We start from the raw sequence: 20,734 nt of genomic DNA, 5'->3' as shown, positions 1-20,734 counted from the left end.
ATAGATAGTTTTACATACGCAAATGCATACGTACCACACATACGTACCACACATACATACATACATGCATACATACATACATACAGACACACAAACAGACAGAAGCCTGATACTGGACAGATATACATCGAAATAGCTTCTATAGACTATAGTCTATAATAGCTAAAATTAAATGCAAAGTCTGACACTATACATGTTATATAAAGTAAGTGTACAACAGCATTCATTGATTGGTCTAAAAGTGTACAATAACATTTATTGACCAGTCCAAAAGGGTTACCATGGCATTGTCATAATTGTAAGACTATTAGGGTGCTGCGTTTCAAAGAAAATAACCAACAAAATTGCTTTGTAAATTCTACATGTGATATTTATAAATGATGGTCATTTCAAGAATGAATTCTACAAAGTGCATAAATAAGATGTGTACAATGTCTGCCTACTGACAATCAACCCTTTTATTATCATAGTTTGGCCCAAACGCACTATATTGTCAATGGTAAGTGTGGACCTGTTTACAGGGAAACAGGGGTGAACAGGTTGAAACAGTAGAAGGCAACTGTCTGAATTATACAAAGGCTAAAAATAAATAACCACGCACAAGGCTAACTTTTATTATGCAGTTTACAGCCTCCATGTAATTTAGACATCACAATGTTTGAAGGTGGAACGGGTGATTACCTTAAAACAACTGAGATTTCTATCTCGAACTAAAACGTGCTGTGGAACAACTTGAAAATTTATCATAACTTTTCCTATAATGAAAATACTAATAAAAAGCAAACAACACTTTGAGTGGATGGTCTGACTTTCCTTCTAATTTCCTTTTCAAACAGACATTAAATGACATACCTACAAATTACTATGTTTGCTCTGTAACCGACTGACGTACAAAGTTGAAAGGTCAAAGGTCACCTTGATAACATAAACCATTCCACTTGAAATACATACACATACTATGTAAGAATTGAAGCTGTGCCATATATCAGACACCATTGCACTTAATAACACGTTGTAAAATCTCCTGGACATTCAGACATTTGATTTGGTTTGAACAGATTCTAGAAGTCTCAAGCAAAATCACACCTGTTTTGAAATCACCAATTACCTTTTTAAGTTACAGTATCTAAAAATTTCCTGATTATCACAGTTCCATTTAACAGTAGAATCTATTCTGATCTACATATTATAGAATTAATTTCTCTGACAAATTCAGATGTTTGAATGGAATGTTTCCTCCCCAACTTTCCTCTTATTATCCATTGTTATTCAATGTTTGGAATGGACTATATAGAGAAAAGTTTCCATCAATCATGGTGCAGTATGTACATTACCACCTCCAAAAAGGTGACTGTAACAGTGTTTTGAAAATCAGCCAGAGATCTCAGAGACCAGGAATCAGGTGACATGTTTGGTTTCGGAGTGTACTGGTCCTTATTCCGGCATGGTCTCCGGAAGGATGTAGGATATATCATCCCATGGATGTCGGTACAAACCTTGCTTTAAGCGTTTCTGATCCAGGAAATGACCTGCGGATAAAATAAAAATTGGCAAAAGCTGTCACCTTAATACAACATTTAAATAGCCATGTCATGACAATTTTCCATGTACATTATCAAACAAAGCCCAGAAAATGCAACGACATAATCTGCATTGTCAATGGCTTCATTTAGGTGATTGGAAATTTGAAAAGGAAACACATTTGTTGGAAATTTGAAATGTTATCCAGGTAGTCATAATAACAACAATACAACTTTGTGAACTGTCAAAAATGCGCAAATACCAGAAAATCATCATGAAATGATGGTGGAAGGGTTTCGAATGGCTTTGAAGATATTGTTTTCTGCATTTCCTGGATATTACACAATACAATGTCCAACTTTAATAGGCAGTCAGCATCCTGGTTGTGAGTGCACCATGAAAAGGTCTAGCATTATTGCACAGGGAAGCAAAAAAAAAAGAATTTTCATCATGGTACCCATTGATAAACTTCAAACTGTTATGACTACTAAGCAACACAGATGACAAGAAAATACCAAGACAGCAACAGCCTAACGTAACAGTCTTCTTTAGTAGATGCTTTTCAATCCTGTATTCTTCGTTGGTACTCATAACAACATGGTACACTTCTGATCGTTCTTGATTTACACTATTTGTTTTACTAGATAAGCATGACTCTGAAGTGGATTGCCAAGCCCTCTTTTGTTTAATTTCAGAATTTACCTACGACATGTTGCAAATATTTTTGTCACACATGCAAATATTGCTTCAACTCTAGAGCTTTGTCATAGCTACAATCAACCAAGTAGATAAATTCTCATTATCTTAGTATAAACCCCAGACCCAGACAAACAACCAGACAATAATCGAAACATATTTGCATATTACCTATGATTAAATTGCTATGGCCTTCCATTCAAGTCTTAAATTTCTTGCACAAAAATACCTTCGCCTGCTTTTGAGAGATTAGACTTTACATAGCCACACAATGTTTGTCTTTTGATAAGCTAGTTTTTCAAGATTCATGTAGTATTTTTTACAGTTTTTACAGTGCCAAATGCACATATTCAGTTGTAAATCTTGCATATACAATAGCACAAAAATCTCATTTCAGTTTTACATTGGTATCACAAAGCTCACTCCAAATACATCTATATCTAACTGTTAAAATCCTGCACACCTATCAGTGATAGAGTCAGGAGCCCCGCAACCTGTATAACCTCTCAGTGAGCCAGAAGGAACCTTTCTGCACTGTATGAGTATTAATGTCAATACACAGATTTCAGGGCTTATATGCATATTTCTGAAATGTTGGCACAATGCCCAATAACAACATTACCATTCAAAATGATCTATTTTTTGACTGAGCTCAGACACAATAAGCAACATACCATATCATGATTATCAGAGCATTTACATTTATCATAACATTTAATATTTTATTAGTTTTATAACTATTTTTTTAAATATTGTTATTATTATTAAATTACCATACTGTATCCACAGACCATATCATGTAATCCTATGATTTCATTAAAGGAAAGAAATAAAAAAAAATAAAATAGGTCCCACAAAGAAGAAAAACATGAAAAAGGGATTTAATTTTTCAAATATATATGAAGAATGCAATTTCATGTAATCATGAAAGTTGACTGCCTGTACTGAGCTATGAAATTCATTTCAAAGCAAATGTGCACTGCACCACAAATCCCTGCATCAGCTGAGGCTATTCGCAGACCTACCCTAACAATTAGAGCTCCATTTCCTTGTCCCTGTAAAACCCCTTCAAAGTTCATGGACCGTACGTACTGGATCCATTCCAAGGCTTAGCTAGGATCCAAGTTCAAGATACTAAGTAGCTCTTACTTTGATTATCAGTGCCTTGCCAAATGACTTCAACTTCATGATGCATTAGCATTACAATTACAAAAGTAATGTACCATTAGACTTGCACTGTGCCTACTTTTTTGTTATTGGTTGAACTCGAAATCTAGTGTCTCAATTTAGTGTTCTCTTTTGCTAATTCAAATAGATTTGTAATTTGAAATAGATTTCAAATAGATTTCCAATAGATTTGTAATTAACAACCAAATATGAAGTACTAATTGGATTATGTTTACAAATATGCTATACTCAGAATCAGAAAATATACAATTTATTCACCTGAACAGGAAATTTATGTAATTACTCTGAATACCGACACAGTAGCTCGGTTGATTTTATTTATGACATGATGCATGGAACACTGGAAGGAATAATTTTATGGTCAATTTGCAAAATTACCGTACATGTTAAGATTGATAACAATTTTCAGATGCTGAAGGGATCTCATGACAACCAATGTTGCAATTTTTCCTCAAGGATCAGACCTAAAATATGAAACTTGTGAAGTCTATTTTTTGCAAGAAAAAATTACCAAATTTCTACAGTTGAAATATTTGTCCTCAGCATTATAACTATGCAGAGTTTGGTTTTATAGTTAAGTGGAGCTTTAGGGTATGTGTTGAAGCTATAATGATAATTTACGAACAAATTCAACCAAAAGTGAATTTTTAAAGAAGATTATAAACGTTGTTTTACACAAACACATTTTTGTTAGCTGTGAAGTATGGTATCCTAGTGGTCAGAATAAAGCCATCTGTATTAATGCTTTCACAGCTAGTCACCTCTGTATAAATGTCTTTGCAAAGGTTGGAATTATATTAACGTAGTATGAGCCTCAAAAGTAATAGACATACTTTCGCTCAATTTTTCCTATGGAATCTTTCAATCATTCATTTTCAAAATCAAGAATAAAAATCGGGGTCAACATGCAAATTTCAGTACTAGAGAAACAAATTATCCAAGATTTACCAATATTTGAAATTCAAAATGACCGCCGTCTCTATGTTAACTCTATGGAGTAAAATAAAATTGATTTTCAAAAAAACTAAGACTGTGAAAGTTCAAAATGAACCCCCACAAGTGGCGGATCAGAAAAGAATTAAAAAAGTTTTAGTCTCAGAGTGCACATATCTGTCCCCGAGGCACATTCTACCTTACCTTAAGTAAATGATTTGGGAACTGCAGTACCATTACTGGTGTGCTTACATAAGATTGCTTTGATATACAACAGGAATTCCCAAATAATACCCGGGATCTATTTATGGATGACCCTGCCAATGGATGACCCACAACAAAACAAACACTAATGTGTCAACCAAAGCAAAGAAGAGAGTTATTGAAGAAATCCTGAAGAATGTCTTGAAGGGACAGAGTGACAAACTATTGACGATTGGTTGTTTCTGGTCATGTGACTTTATGTTACTTTGTTGTTTGCATTACAGCCAGTTGTTGTTTGGATTAAAGGTACAGCTGTAGCCAGTTGAAAATGACCACTTATAAAGTCAAGAACATGTAAATAATTCACTGGTTACCATGATGCTCACCAGAAGAAAATCAACCACTGCTCACATAAGGCAAAACAGGAAAACATAAAATTGAAAGACTGTTATATTGAAGCTTGATGTCAAAATTGAAATGTGATACTTGCTACAAATCACTTTCCACATGATATGATGCAATAAAATGTATCAGAATAACACAAAATGCTATTTCTATGCCTTGACTTTTGGACAGGAAGACCACTTCAGTTAATGGGGAGATCATGACACTACTTTACCTGGTTTATGTTTTTATCTCAAACTGCCAGTCATTCAGATAGAACTGATAAACATAGGAGTGAAGCACTCACTGCATTTTGGCAATCTGGCATCATTACTCAAAATAAAGTTTACAATACCACACGAACCACAGCATCAACTCTTATTCAGGTAATAGAAAAGTTTTTCAAATTGTATGTTTGGACCTGTACACTAAATGGGGGGTGGGGGGGGGGGGGGGGGGGGTGGATGAATGGTTCACAGAACAAAACTTGGGGAGGCTTCTTTCATTCTGACCACTATTTCCGTCAGTTATGTGGTATACCATTTCACCATAACAATGGAATGAGAAGATACTTGTACAAAGCCATTCACAAACCTTGTATTTGCAATGGAGATCATGTTACGCACACACACTTCCAACGTTTCTTTCTGTCCCTTGTTATGTTATTTGCCATGCCTTTTGTTTTCCTTACATGTATTTGGCGAACAGAGATCACCAAGATGACCGTCAAGCTTCACCTTTGGCCATACCATAAATTTCCCAAAAGCATAACCATAATACTTTTCTTCCCTGTCCCAAATTTACCAATTAATTACACCCACACCAACACAAAATTAAAAACTGAAACACTGGCATTTTAAAGATTTCTGTACCAATGTAAGATTTGAATTAACAGATGACCATATGTTATGACCAAACTTTTCCTCGTCAGATAAATTGCTAACTATTATAACACTAACAACCTACATGAGTTCATTGTGTGTAACATTGGTTATTGCTCCAAGTTACCACTCCCTTAGGCTCTCCTCTATACAACTACTACTGACCTTTGACCCTAAGTAACCGATTGTTTTGTCTGTTTTATGAACTAATGACCTACACTTAAATCACGTCCCCCTTGCGAAAGGCGGAAATATCTTAATTTCTCAATTCACATCTTGATTTATTTTCTACACTTTGGATTTCCCTGTAGTAAACATGTCATTTAAGTCCCACTAGCTGTGACTGCAGCACTAATTTTTCCACGGTAAAAATATCACCCCAAGAGCCATATTACCTACATTTCCATCCATCTGTCTCTTATTCCCGATGGATTAGTTGAATAAAATTTTGGGATTTTTGTGGTATTGTCAAGGTCAATTTTACCCAAGTTTGAAACAGGCAGGGAAAAACCAACTGTGAATTGATAACACAACACTGAAGCAGACAGAATTGACCAAAATGATACTACTTCATTGTAAGCAGTCTACTTGCCAAGCAGTCTACTTGCCAAGCACGTAATGATACAGTCTTCTTTTGAAATCATCAAATACATGATTACATTTACAACCACCTTATAAAGTATATAGGCACATTTGCAACATCATGAGTATTGCAGGGCGTTCAGAACACTCGCACCAAGCCTGAGTTTTGTTACGTGAATTGAGAAAAAAGCTCCTTAATTTGCTCATTTTTGACCATAAAGGACTCCCTGTCTTTGTTTAATAATTATATGATTGTCGACAGTGATTTATGTTTGGGGAGAAATTTATTGGTATGTGCTATACCGGTAGACTGGAAAATTTCTTTTGTGTGTACATGTGTGCCGACGTTGTTGATGTACTGAGACTGAAAATACAAGATTTCTGAAGATACAGTATAGCCTACCAAATTCAGTTTTTGAGAGAAAAATTAACAGTTTTACCATATGAATAACGTAACTTATCACCAAATAATCATTGCTCTAGGGCTAAACATTCAGTCATTAGCGGGCAATAGATTTTCAATTTCTTCACACCGAAAATGAAAGTACGATGTGACTCTGTTTGATAATAGTTTTAATGTCTGTGACATCTCCAGACGTTCTACAGAAGTTACCGACGTTGACTAGAGGAGAGTCAAGAGCGCGATAATTGAAGGCACTTCTCAGCTGTAGAGGAATTCAAGAAAACCCATGGCAAGGATAATGATCAACTTTGGGAAGGGTCACTAAAAATAATTACAATTCGATGCCAAAACAAATGGGCAAGTTCTTGCGACTCTCATCTGAGTCAGCTCACTGCTGTAGATGACCTTTCTTGTTGTTTCTTGCTGTAGATGACCTTTCTGGGCTTTCTATGCTAGTTACATCTTAGTCAATTCTGTCTGCTGTTATGGCATTGTATTATGCGTTATGAGTTCAAGGTTAGGTTTTCCCTGCCTGTTGCATAACAGCAAATGTAATGATGTCAAGGAATGGATTTTGTGGCAGTTAAAGGTTAGTTTTGTCCATACATGTATAATGTCAAGGCTAGGTTCTAAACCTCACTTCTTAAAATTACTTCTTCTTTGCTGGTACTGAATAACTTCTCAGTTTTTTGTGTTGATATTTCAAATGCTAAAACAGAATTCATTATCTTTTCTTATTTTCTTCTTGCCAAGTTGGTTAATTAAGATATCAACTAAGAAATGATTTAACAAAAATCATTTCATGGATTATTTAAGAGACAAATGAAATGCAGTGTGTCCCTACGTATTATCCCCTGTTACTGAGAAGACTGGAGCTATATCTCTAGTTGGCCATTCATATAGAGAGAAGGGGCTTGATTTCACTGATTAGTGTATTCTCAGATGTCCAGTCATTAAATGGGGATGGAGACTGATGTCATGAAGTGATGCTACTGATTGACTTTGATGTTGGAAAATTCAAAACTCACAGAGGTACAGACTTTTTCACTTGAATATGATTTCAAGGTTATACCATGCAGTATAATTCCCATTATATTCTAGGCAACCTCTCCTCATACTAAAAACTAAAATTAGCATGCATGCATTTGTCTATTAAAAGCACGCACAAATACATGCATATACACATCAGTGATATACCTAGAAAACATGCAAAAGCTGCTTTGTGTTGTGATGCCAAGATTGAAAGGTGAAACAGATTAAAGGAGGAGGATGAGAGATTATAAAGAGGCATTAATAGTGTCTTAGAGGTGTTTCAGGCGTTCAGGCATGACGTATGCAATGTCGTCCCATGGATGACGATACAGCGATTGCTTCATGCGTTTCTGATCCAAATAATGACCTGTGTTTGAAATGGAAATTGATGTCAAGCAAGAGATTCATGTTGATGAGTGGATGCAAAAGGTTATAGATTTCAGCACAGAGGATAGATATCAACATCTTGACATTGTGATGCAATGTTTAGATTTGAGAAATATGAGATAGGATGTTTGTGTGTTTGTTGCTTGTTTTCACTATCATAACTTCATTCAATGCTAACAAGGAAGCGAAACAATAAGACTTTCATCTTCACATGATATTGAAGGATTCACACTGATGTGCAACACTTGCTGATGGGAATTTGTAATACTATAAACCAACATGTTGTATTTGTCATTTTATTTGTAAGCCAGAAGAAAATAATATAACTTGTGTTGCACATGTGTGCTGTCACTGGCAAAAAAAACAAGTGACATCATAGATATGCAAATGAGTTCATGTTTTTTGAATTCTTCTGAATCAATGATTCCAATTTAGTGGAAATGCATTTGAAACGAAACACCTCAGACTTCTGTTAAATTGCAACAAATTTTCAGAAAAATCTTGAACATGCCAGAGGATTTTTTTAAAAATTTATGAATAAGTGTATTTCTCAGGCCATTTTCTGAACAGTGCCAGTGATATACAACCAAAGCTAGACTGACTTTTTATGTTTTCCAATACGTGAAACACGATTAGAATCTGTGGAAAATTGCATTTAACCCTTTGAGTGCTGTAATTTTTCCAACTAAAACTTTAGTGTAACATCAAGTTTTATGAATTTTTCTGTAATTTTTTGATAATTTTGGACCAAATGGACATCACATTTCATTGACTATAGTTTTTTATCAAAAGTGTGGCAAAAATCAGAAAAAATTGACTGGGGTATATTTTTTAAAGGTGTTTAAACTTGACATTGTTGCTCAAAGGGTCAATAGTATAAATTTGCATATGCCAGAGTGTGGTGTTAGGATGCATCCAGCAACAAGCAACTAAGTTATGTGCTGATCCTTCAGTATTGCCTTCGGGAGGCTTGGCTGTACTTGGTTGATAAATGTGTGATGATCAGGTTTTAAACATCTCAAGTCTAATGTTTACAGGCAGGACAAGACCGCAGCGTGGCCATATATTGATATGCACAGTAAGCAAGGGATTCATTCATGCAATTGAAGAAAATAAGAATTTCATTTCACTGGCTTTAGTAGATGTTACAGAATATCATGAAATACGTTTTACGCCCTGGGCACCTGAATACCAGTGAAAACAATGGCTGAGCCTTATCAATACAAGACTTAAGCCAATAAATACTTATAAGTTGACAAAGTTGATCGGGTACTTACCGATAAAGCCCATGCTTCGGCCCAAGACAAACAAACCATTCAAAGCACCAGTTTCTATGTATTCATTGGCTTCCTCTCTGAAATCCAAAAAAAATTACAGCATAGCAATTTATCGTGGCAAAACTCTACTTGTGCCAATCAACAATGCATTTAACACATACAAAGGAATCCATACTAATACTTTATGATTACATCAGACTTTTGGGTAATTCATGTAGTACTGAGAGCAGGCTGGAATGTGCAGTCCTGGAATTATCCCATGATTCATTATGATTTGTAAGCTCAGAGATACCTAAGTGAAGACTTTCATAAGTTCTGGAAACCTACTTTTAAGCACACAATTTTTCTCAATATCCATTTTGAATAATTCTAAAAAATATGTGATTGAAAGAGGAGATAGCAATTTTGTAAAATTTTCCTCTGATTGTGTCCCCGGCCATGCAATATAGTATGATCCAAAGAAGGGAGACTAGTTGTACCTGTTTTGTCAAACAAAAAGATATTGATTTTTTCTAATGGATATGACAAAAGATATTTATATGTTAGCTTTTCTTAGGGATGTTTCACATTGTTGATATTATTGAGATGCTTCACAGTATTGATACAATAATATGTAGAACAGAAAAGTTATTAGACTGGCAACCTTCATGGGTACAAATCAAATACAATTATGGTTAATTTATTGTACTATATGGCAGATTATTAATCAAATTTACAATAATTCGTCACTTTCTGGGGAATATTTCGTTCTTTGAGCAATTTGAAAGAAAAAATAAATAAAAAATCTTCTCTAATTGGAAATCTTTACCTATGTTGGCTATGGTGGGAAAACAATTTGAGGAGTCCTCTACTGTATAATAGGTTTAACTGAACAAGAGGGGAAGTACAGTGACCTTGGAGTACAGTGACCTTGGGAATTCCAGTAAAATCTCTCTCAGAACTTGATGACAGAGTACATCAAGTTTCATTTTAAACGCTAATGTGACCAACATCCAAATATCACCAAGGAGTGAAGACATTCAACCGCTCATTTAAAGTAATTTTGATTGATGACAATTTCTTTAGCTGGTATTGCTTGCTTTCTAGCTCAGCAAAAGTACAAAGTTCAACGCCAAATCACACTTGTCACCAGACACAAAACATGCAAATGTCAGTCTTGGTATAGTCTTCAGTTGATATGAATATTTACTTCCACAACAGGTGCATTGCATGTGTAACATTCAAAATCACCAAGATGAAAACAGTAATTGACCTGCTGATGTGCAGCGTCCTTGGAAGGTTATATCTGATTGGTCCATTGTCAGTATTCACAGCAACTTAGGGAGTATATTTGTATTATTTAATTATAATGGTAAATTTCAGCCAACCAATTAGATAACAGCTTCCGAGACACTGCACATCAGCCTTAATTGACTAGGCATTGTCTGAGGCAGCTTAAAGAATTGTCAAGACTGTATCATTCATGTCTACGAAATGTTCAAGAAGCATATTAGCCCAACACATTCATGTCTTACATTTTCTTGAGGCCGGTATAAAATTGATCACACAAAGAAAAGAAAATCTCGAAACCCAGAATTTTCTGAGAAGGATCACTAGTGAAGTCTGGCCAATTCATGGCTGTGAATACAATACTCACGTTGTGAAACAGCCACAGTTACGTAGCAGATCTACGAATGCGACACCAATAAAACCATCAACATTCAAGATTAAATTGGGTTTCTAGAAATAAAAGAAAAGAAAAACAGGATATGTCAGGGTTTGAAAATTAATGATGCACAAGGAAAGGGCTGAGAATCTTAAATTATAGCATAAATATAATTTGGACAACATTCCACAGACATAAATATTTACATGTAAAGCATGTATGGTGAATGATTTTTATGATAGAAGCTTACAATTATTCAGATTTATTTTTTCAGAATGTCTATCAACACATCAGCTCTGTTCATTTATGACTGTTGAAATTATGCAGTGAAGGTGGGTTCAGTAAAATTGCTTTTGAAAATAGCAATATTGATTAGTTTAAACATTCATTACAAACAAAGAAAGTGTTCTTATGTTGAATATTTGATAGGTTTTCTTCCTTTGAGTTAAATTTTACCACCTTATTTAGCTTTCCTGTTAAAGTACTTATTGATAACAGTGATATTCAAGAGACAATTCATGATGATGGTGATATTTGAGAGACAAATCATTATAAATGTTGATATTTTAGAGACAATTCATGGTAATGGAGATTTTGAGAGACAGTTCATGATATTACCTTTGCAGTAGTTACTTTTTCAACATCCAATGCATAGTTCAAAAGTGGAGTCGCCGGGAAGTTGGCCTGAGCGTACTCTTTCAAGATTACAACACGCATATCAGGATTGTTGATCTGTAAACAAGGAAGCAAAGGAGATTTATTTCTTAGTGTACATGCTGTCCAATTAAAGTCTACCAACCAACAACAGGTGTAAATCTTAATCATACAGAAAGTCTCATGATAAAATATCTTGGGATCAAAATAGATGGGTGTCTCTGCCATTCAGATTTGATAACAGACACTATAGAAACTATTCTGTACAAATTAGGTAACTGTGAAAACCCATTGAATATTTGAAAAATAGTGTCAATGACACTGTAGCTCCCATCCTGGACTATTTAGTGTTTGTTCTCTGGTCAGATATTTGAACATGTGTGAAAGGGATAAAGTGCATGAAGTGAAAATACTTAAATGTAATGTACTGGAGACAGTGAAATATGTTTAATGTATTTATTCAGAATATAAAATGGAAAAATACAGAATTAGATATATCGAATACTGTGATACAACCATTACCTCAACAAGTCATTTACAATGACATAGTCCCCACTTGTAATAGGAGTATTAGTCTTAATGGGGCAGGAAAATGTGGTCATTAAGAAGTATCACTGGAGTGTATATGTTGAGATCTATGGGCACATAGGTCTATGTCGTTGTTCCAAATTTGAAACACATGAGGCATGTCTAAGTTGTGGTTCTAAATCGGGAAAAAGATCAGACCTCTAGCAGTATTGGCCAGCCAAGAAATACATATGCGCATTATAAATGAGGTACAAGATGTGACATCTTAAGGTCTAATATCCTATCAAAATTGTAGGGTATAGAACTTGTGGTTACTGAGATATGCATATATATGTATAATCAAGGTCAAAGGTCATCGAGGTCACATGACATTTTGAAAAAAAATTATATTGCTAATTAATCCCTATTTGCCAAAAAATCAGACCTCTAGCTCTATTCCCTTGCCCAGAATTAGATGTGTACATAATTAATGAGGTAAAGCGTGTGTTGTCATAAGGTCTCCCATCCTACTAAATACAAAGGACATAGCACTTGTGGTTACTTATTTATTGACATAAACATATATTTCAGGTAAAAGGTCATCGAGGTCACACGACATTTGGTCAAAAAATTTCTCTCCTATAGTTATCCCTATAACCAAAATCAGACATCCAGCTCTATTGGCTTGCTCAGAATGAGATATGTGCATAATTATTGAGGTACAGTATGTGGTGTCATAAGGTGTCCAATCATACCAAATATGAAGGGTGTAGCACTTGTGGTTACTGAGTTATGGACAAATATGTATATTTGAGGTCAAAGGTCACCGAGGTCACGTGACATTTTGTCAAAAAAATTGTATTGCTAAGTTATCCCTCTATACCAAAAATCAGACCTCTAGCTCTATTGGCTCGCTCAAAATTAGATATGCGCATAATTAATGAGGTACAATATGTGGCGTCATAAGTGTCCCATCATACCATACATGAAGGCTGTAGCACTTGTGGTTACTGAGTGATAGACATATATGTATATTTGAGTCAAAGGTCACCGAGGTCACCTGACATTTTGTCAAAAAAATTGTATTGCTAAGTTATCCCTATATACCAAAAATAAGACCTAGTTCTATCGGCTCGCTCAAAATTAGATATGCGCATAATAATGAAGTACAATATGTTGCGTCATAAGGTGTCCCATCATAACATACTTGAAGGGTGTAGCACTTGTGGTTACTGAGTTATGGACAAATATGTATATTTGAGATCAAAGGTCATCAAGGTCACATGACATTTTGTCAAATATCCGAGATATCTGCGTGAACGGATGGACTCACGGATGGACGAACAGACGGACATGACCCAATCTATAAGCCCACTGGACTTCATCCGTGGGGACTAAAAATTGTGTCACTGCATCCTTTTTGCAATATGAATACGATGAGAAACTAAATTTTTATTTTTCGTGGCCTTATACATGGGAGTCTATGGAGATCTGCCTTATACATGGGAGTCTATGGACGTGTAAACTAAAATATGCAAATTTCACCACGTTTTGCCCAAATTTGGAAGGTCACTCCTACGCACTTCCATACCAAGTTTCAAATCAATCGCACTTGTGGTTTCAGAGAAGAAGATTTTTTGACCAAAAATGGGAGAAAATTACAAAAAATTCATGAAAAATAGCAAGTCCAAGATACTGACCCAACATGTGCACAATCATTTCATGTCAGCCCAAAGTACTTACATGCTAATTTTTCATGTAATCTGCTCAGTGGTTATTGAGTTTTTTCAATTTTGACTGTTTTTACATTTTTTCACTTAATTTGCATATTTTTGGCAATGACAACTTCATTTGAACAAAATCTCATCTACAGCCCATCATCCATGTACACACCAAATATCAAGATGAAATGTACAGCGGTTTTGGAGTTTTTGATGTTGACGGACAGACATACAGACAAACATACATACAGACATTTCCCTAGCCTATAAGAATAGCTTCCATTGCCATATATACATATGGCTATGGGAGCTAAAAATGACAAAAACTTACTGATTTGACTCTGTGTCCAATACCCATGATAAGTCTGTGTTCTTTCCTCATTTTGTTGACAAATTCCATGGGAATCAAACCTGCATCGTAAGCCTCACTGAACTGTTTGGCTGCTGCATCCAAGGCACCACCAAATCGATCACCCTGAAGATAAAAATAATCATGAAAATTAAGACAGAGATGGTAAACAGGCAAACGTGCCATATAAGGAATTCTTTCCCAGTGAGAGATACGGAAGGATAATGCAAAAACATATTAACCACTACGATCCTTAGACAAGTTGTGTACAAATAGTGCTACTATCTCAGCAGTAGCATACTGTATCAGCAAATCTATAAATGTTGGGTAATTCACTTTTTTTTAATGTCAACTACAGTTTCATGTTCTTCCCAATAAGCATGTTAAGATACACAGTATTCAGCTTTGTCAACTCAGCCCGTACATGCCATTTATCTAATCGTCTCAAAACGGACGAACTACGAGCAGACGTACGAGCTCGTACGAGCAAATTACGAGTGACGTAATGTGCCGCAATTTCACCGTACAAGTGACGTAATGTCAGTATTTCTCTATAGCCTGTCTGTGTTCAGCGTACTTTTGCGAGTGACATATCGAAATACAGGGTTGTGTGATCGAAAAAAATCTCGTTGTAATTTGAAGGAATATGGCAGTTTAATGTTAAAAAAACTTCAAGATAACAACGCAACAGTTATTACAGCTACACCAGCGGTAGGTTCATATCCAGAGCCCCGTACGCTCTAACCGCCGTCGCTTGAAAACAATCTCATAAACCAAGCAATATGGGCAGCTGTGTATGGACAGCTTGATGCTTGACTTCCCGGAGAAGGCGAGCTGTCACGTTCAAGTTCAGGATTATTTGTCGATCAAATTTCAGTAAATTTACCTTACCTAGATGTAATCTTGTCTATAGGCTTAAATTTCGCCGAAGTTTGACAAAATGACCTCGATTTTACAGGTTCATATTCGAAAGTTTTGAGTTTTGAGTGCAGACAGACTTGAGGCAACATGGCTGCGACCCCATGTCGACCCCAAGTGATATATTTTTTCAGAATTTTCGACAAAATCAATGCTTCTTACATCTTTTGTAAACTATTAAATGTGATGTGCCATGTCTCCAGTTTTCTAAAAATATCGATCGACGGAACATGAGCAGGCCCCGCACAGCTGTTCCTGAGGTTATTGCAAACGTATGCATAAATTAGCTGGCAGGCATGCAGCATGTGAAACAAAGCTTGGAGTCGACAGCTAGCACCGCGCTTGTGTGGGACAGCGGCGTGTACAATTATTTAAGCTTGGAAGTGCAAGGGTTTATCATCTTTATTTCGAAAGAAAGAGGAGAAAAGCTGTGAAAATGTATAACTTAGTCTTCCTACTGCGGAGAAATGCAGCTGTGGTCATTTGCATAACAATAGTCTCCTTGCTGGCAATTTTCAACGTGACGCGTCGACGTACATGTAGTTGAGTCCAGACAAATGTGCGTATAGAAGCCGCACCGGATTTTGGAGTTCAAGATTGGAGGGGTCTAAAAATAGTTCCTAATACGGACCGCAGCTTCACTTATGAATTTTACGGCCTTACGTCAAAATCTTGCTGTGTGTGATATACCAGCATTGTACGTCACTCGTATTTTGAAAGTATGGGTACATTACGTCACTCGTTCTGTGAAAGTACGAGGCCGTACTTCTGCTCGTACAATGTCAGTTGTGAGACAATTACATACCTCTACATGCTGCATTGTTATTGTTCACAAGTGAATTGTGGTCTGGATTTGAATTCAAATGTACATATACAGTGCTAGTGCACTTTACATGTACAGACAGTGTGTTGGTAAGGGAAATAGCTGGTGTTTCGACATCCTTTAGGAGTAGAACAAGAACTTGACATACAAAACAATGATTATGAAAAAAATATCAAAAGTTTCAAACTAAACCCACTGATACTTACAATAGTAAGCAATCCAGAACAGAGAGATGAAATTAGATCTTTGCCAGCCCTGGCTGTGACAATTGTGTTATGAGCACCAGACACTGCAGGGCCGTGATCTGCTGTGACCATCAAACACATTTCAATAAACTTGGCGGCATAGGGTGGCAATCTGTAAGAAGAAGAATAATATCAGGATTAACAAATATTTTCTTATAAATGGTACATGTATGTTTTAACCAAGATTTTGAGTCGACTTTGCAAATAACATAGCCTACACATAATGCTATTTAGGTGGGATCAGTGAGATAGATTTACAGTTTCCTTGAAAAGAAGTTTCTGATTGGTCAATTTCTTTGTGAAACTGGTCTGAACATAGAAGTGCAACCAATGAGGTCAACCTTCTCAGATCACTGCACACCGGCTCTGAAGAACACGACATAGACAAGTGACAATGCTATATGTTTTGTGATTTAATTACCGTCTCTGAAACCAGAGTAAGCTTAGTACACCACCAATTCCCATCTCTTCCTGGAAAATTGATGTGATGGGCATTCCGGCATAGATCAGTTCCTGACCTCTCTCATCACAGATACTAGTCATGAAGGATGCTGGTTTACGAATCAAGCCAAGTTCCTGTATTGGAGATCAAATATACAGTCATGTATTACTGAACAGTAAGAGTGAATATACATAGGCAATGGTAGAGTACAGGGTATGCGCTGTCTCAAAATTTGGTGACAAATGCATTTAACTTGGTGAGAAAGATCTAAACACTATTGGAATGTTCTTGTTAAAGTTCAGCGGACATCATGAAATATTCTCCCATTCATATCAAATGTAATGAGAGATCTCAAAGCTTTCTTCAAATATTTTAGCCAGTGTCCTTGTATAGGTTATGGTGTTTCCAAAAACTTCCTACCCTAATCAAACAATACAATGGTAATATACCAGTATATGTTTTTAGTCACTGAATAAAGCACCTGCAACATGGGTTTGTATGTGGATACAACAGAATGTGATTTAGGGAGGGTATAATCTACCCTGGTCTAGTGTCCACTGGCAATGTGATATACAACTCTCTAAAGTCAAACTGTGAAACCCATGAGTAAGGTGAGAGTACATGTATCATACTTTAGTCCAATGGCACACAGTCAATGGGTATGTGGGTATAGCTTGCCTTATCCTAGGTATCCCATGGTACACTGTCAATGGTAAAGTGGGTACAGCTTGCCCTATCCAAGCAATACTTACACAGTCAATGGGTATGTGATGGGTATACCTGTAACTTGCTCTATCCCAGCTATCCAATGGTACATAGTCAACAGCAATGTGGGTATAACTTGCCCTATCCCAGCTATACTTCATTGGTACACAGTCAATGGGGAAGTGGGTATAACTTGCCCTATCCCAGCTATACTTCATTGGTACACAGTCAATGGGGAAGTGGGTATAACTTGCCCTATCCCAGCTATACTTCATTGGTACACAGTCAATGGGTAAGTGGGTATAACTTGCCCTATCCCAGCTATACTTCATTGGTACACAGTCAATGGGTAAGTGGGTATAACTTGCCCTATCCTAGCTATACTTCAATAGTAAGATGGGTGTATAACTTACCCTAGCCCATGCATAGTCCATAGGTACTGTTGGAGGTGGCAATTCTTCTTCTGGTACAATCACTCCTTTGCTTACAAGCATTTCATACACTTCACTGTTCAATGGATTAAAGAAAATTCAAAATAAACGAAATACTCGCCACAAAGCAAACTATACACAAGAAAAGTTAAGATACATGAACACTGCATGGAAAATAAATATAGCATTTTATGCCAATGAGCATAATTCAATTGTGATTTCTCCAATCCTGCATCAAAGATTGAATGCAGTAAACCAGATTGTCTTAAGATAGAATGTCTCAGGGACATGCTGCAGATATTCAGACTCTAAACTTTACATTACTTTTTTGGTCTACCACTTGTGACGGTTCATTTTGCAGCTCGTGGAGGAAGGAAAGTTTCCACTGGCTTATTTTTGTCAAAATAAAAAATTTAATTTATCCTGATAGAGTTAACACTAGGGTGACAGCCTTTTTTAATTTCAGACGTCAGTTTCATTTGTACCAAGCTTTGCACTGTGACCCCTGAATCTTCTTCTGCACTTCAAAAGGAAATGGTTTAAAGTTTCCTGACTGAAAGTTTGAGAGACAGTTTAAGTCTTTAAATTTCAAGGCACATACAATGTGGTTGTTAATTTTTGTCAAATAGAATTGAAAGGGAATTTTCTTTGTGATAGCCTTCGAAAGAACTTGACCAGTGACAATGTCACATTGCGATAACGCACAGCAGTGATTATTTGATGAGATTTGATATAAACAGCATTTTAATGTATCAATCATATTACTGACACACAATATCTTTTCACGGTGTTTGGTTTATTTATGAACACATCTATTTTTAATCTGTCTACCTTAGTTCCTTGAAAAGCATATCAACATTCGCCATTGATAATGACAGGTTTGGGTGAAAGCATGGAGGTAACAGGCTACACATATTTTAATCATTAAACTGATGATGTTTACATGAAATATTCAACCAGAGTCTGTGGGTAGGTTTATAAGAGAGCCTGCCATGGCAACTAAATTTGTTCAACTACAAGTCTTTAATAACATAACGTATACCACTGTAACCCCCAAGGAAACATACCGTATTTTGTCTCCTATATCATCAAAGCTAGCAGGTACAAATGCACCAGCTGCTGCTAGAGCTTTGTTTTTGGCTGCGGCTGTTTCCTTCTCACCATGGGCACAGGCTCCAGCATGGCCAAACTGAACCTAAATGAGAATAGTTAAATTGGTACAGCTAAAATACGCAACTTCAAATCAATCCGAAATATGAATGGTATAAGAATGTACAGCATGAAAGTGCATCAAGACTGGCATGTTTCTATTGTGTTCAAATCAGTAAGTTCAGGCCACATCTGGTTGAGTACTACATTTCTTCATACAGAGGACACAAATACATTAACATTTGGTATAAAAGGGCAACACAGTTATAAAAGGGAGCTTGTTGTGTCGGCATTCATCCGGAAACATGACCCAAAGAAGATAGCTTCATGCATGAAATTCCTGTGAAACTTAATATGAAGTCAGCATGGGTTTGGCAAATATTACTGTATCTTTGACATGTTTCCATATATGATTTGACAAAAGTTGAAAATGACACTGTATGTTAATCTTCTGATTGGCAGTGACCTTTAGTAAATTAAACAAGTTTTCAATATTGAACCATGCCAAGAGGTTAAATCAGTTGAACTTTTTTATAACATTAAAAGCAGAAGAGATTTGAGTTCATAGGCATGCTTAATGAGTAAATCACAAGGGTTACAATTATCCTGTTAAAATACATGATTGTTGGTGACGACATAAGCCATGGATAAAGGCGGTGAGTGGTACATAGCACCGTATCTTACAAGTGTTGGCTTAACTGTAACAGTCATCATGGTTTTGATTAAATATAAAGACAAAACAGAAAACACAAACATTGTTTTCACATGCTTCCACTTACAGAAATTTGACCCAATATTTTAACAGACTTCTGCATAAGAAAGAGGGTCTTTTCATTCCATGTTGTGACATGTTTACAATGCGTTAAGTAGGTCACAAATGTTAACTTCCATAGACAAATGCTGTGAGACCCACACCCAGATAACTACTTGAAACACGGAAATGAATAAATTATTGCCTGAGGACATACTTATTTCCTTCCAGAGTCTGAAGGGCTTTACATTCAAACTCCACTTTAACCTAATCGATTCAATTTTGCTAGAGAAAACTTTATGATTTTTAATATATGTATGCCACAAAAAAATTACTGAACATGGATGTGATTGAACAAAATATCCAACTTTTCTTACCTCTGATGTGAACATGGTAGCACAGGTACCTATGCACCATGACACAACTGGTTTTGTGATTCTGCCATTTTCAATCTGGGAACAGATCTCGTACTCCTCCACTCCACCAACCTGTGACAAATTAAAAATATGTATCTCTGAATTAGCACATAAAATGAAGATACTAACAGATACCTACACAGTGTTTGATCAGTAACACTACAAAGAATGAAATCAAAGTGAAAATTTCCTTTCTCCTTTCCCTGTATTCAGGTCCCATTTTGAGGATAAAATATTTATGCAATTTACCGTACCAAAATTTGGCAGTAGCAGAGTCATGTTGTTAATGATGTAAGGTGAGAGAACCTCCAGTGTAAAATCGCAGAGGATCAACAACAGTAGAACAGACTTGAAGATTTCAACACGTTTGGTTGGATATCTCAATCATTCCTCAAACTTTACTCTCCATTCCCCTGAAAGGCACCATTTTACGAGTAATATAGCCAAAAACTGATGACATCCAATCGCCATACACAATACACATGCAGTG

At 36.1% G+C, this 20,734-nt stretch overlaps 1 protein-coding gene across 3 annotated transcripts in view; it reads right to left on the bottom strand.

Annotated features, from left to right (window-relative positions):
• Positions 1 to 230: 230 nt before the first annotated feature.
• LOC139141121 (ATP-citrate synthase-like) overlaps positions 231 to 20,734 on the bottom strand; it is a 50,153-nt gene continuing 29,649 nt past the window's right edge. For all 3 annotated transcript variants that reach the window (XM_070710710.1, XM_070710711.1, XM_070710712.1), the window contains exons 18-27: positions 20,206 to 20,316; positions 18,996 to 19,123; positions 17,911 to 18,004; positions 16,772 to 16,926; positions 16,312 to 16,462; positions 14,347 to 14,490; positions 11,752 to 11,865; positions 11,125 to 11,207; positions 9,489 to 9,565; positions 231 to 1,529 (exon numbers count right to left, since the gene is read on the bottom strand). In XM_070710710.1, coding sequence (XP_070566811.1) covers positions 1,435 to 1,529; positions 9,489 to 9,565; positions 11,125 to 11,207; positions 11,752 to 11,865; positions 14,347 to 14,490; positions 16,312 to 16,462; positions 16,772 to 16,926; positions 17,911 to 18,004; positions 18,996 to 19,123; positions 20,206 to 20,316 — 1,152 coding nt within the window. In that variant the 3' untranslated portion in view covers positions 231 to 1,434. The remainder of the gene's footprint in view (positions 1,530 to 9,488; positions 9,566 to 11,124; positions 11,208 to 11,751; positions 11,866 to 14,346; positions 14,491 to 16,311; positions 16,463 to 16,771; positions 16,927 to 17,910; positions 18,005 to 18,995; positions 19,124 to 20,205; positions 20,317 to 20,734) is intronic.

The sequence above is a fragment of the Ptychodera flava genome, chromosome 9 (assembly GCF_041260155.1).
Source record: "Ptychodera flava strain L36383 chromosome 9, AS_Pfla_20210202, whole genome shotgun sequence".
Taxonomy (NCBI): domain Eukaryota; kingdom Metazoa; phylum Hemichordata; class Enteropneusta; family Ptychoderidae; genus Ptychodera; species Ptychodera flava.
Note: the sequence above shows the minus strand (reverse complement) of the source record. Positions and strands in the feature narration are given on the sequence as shown.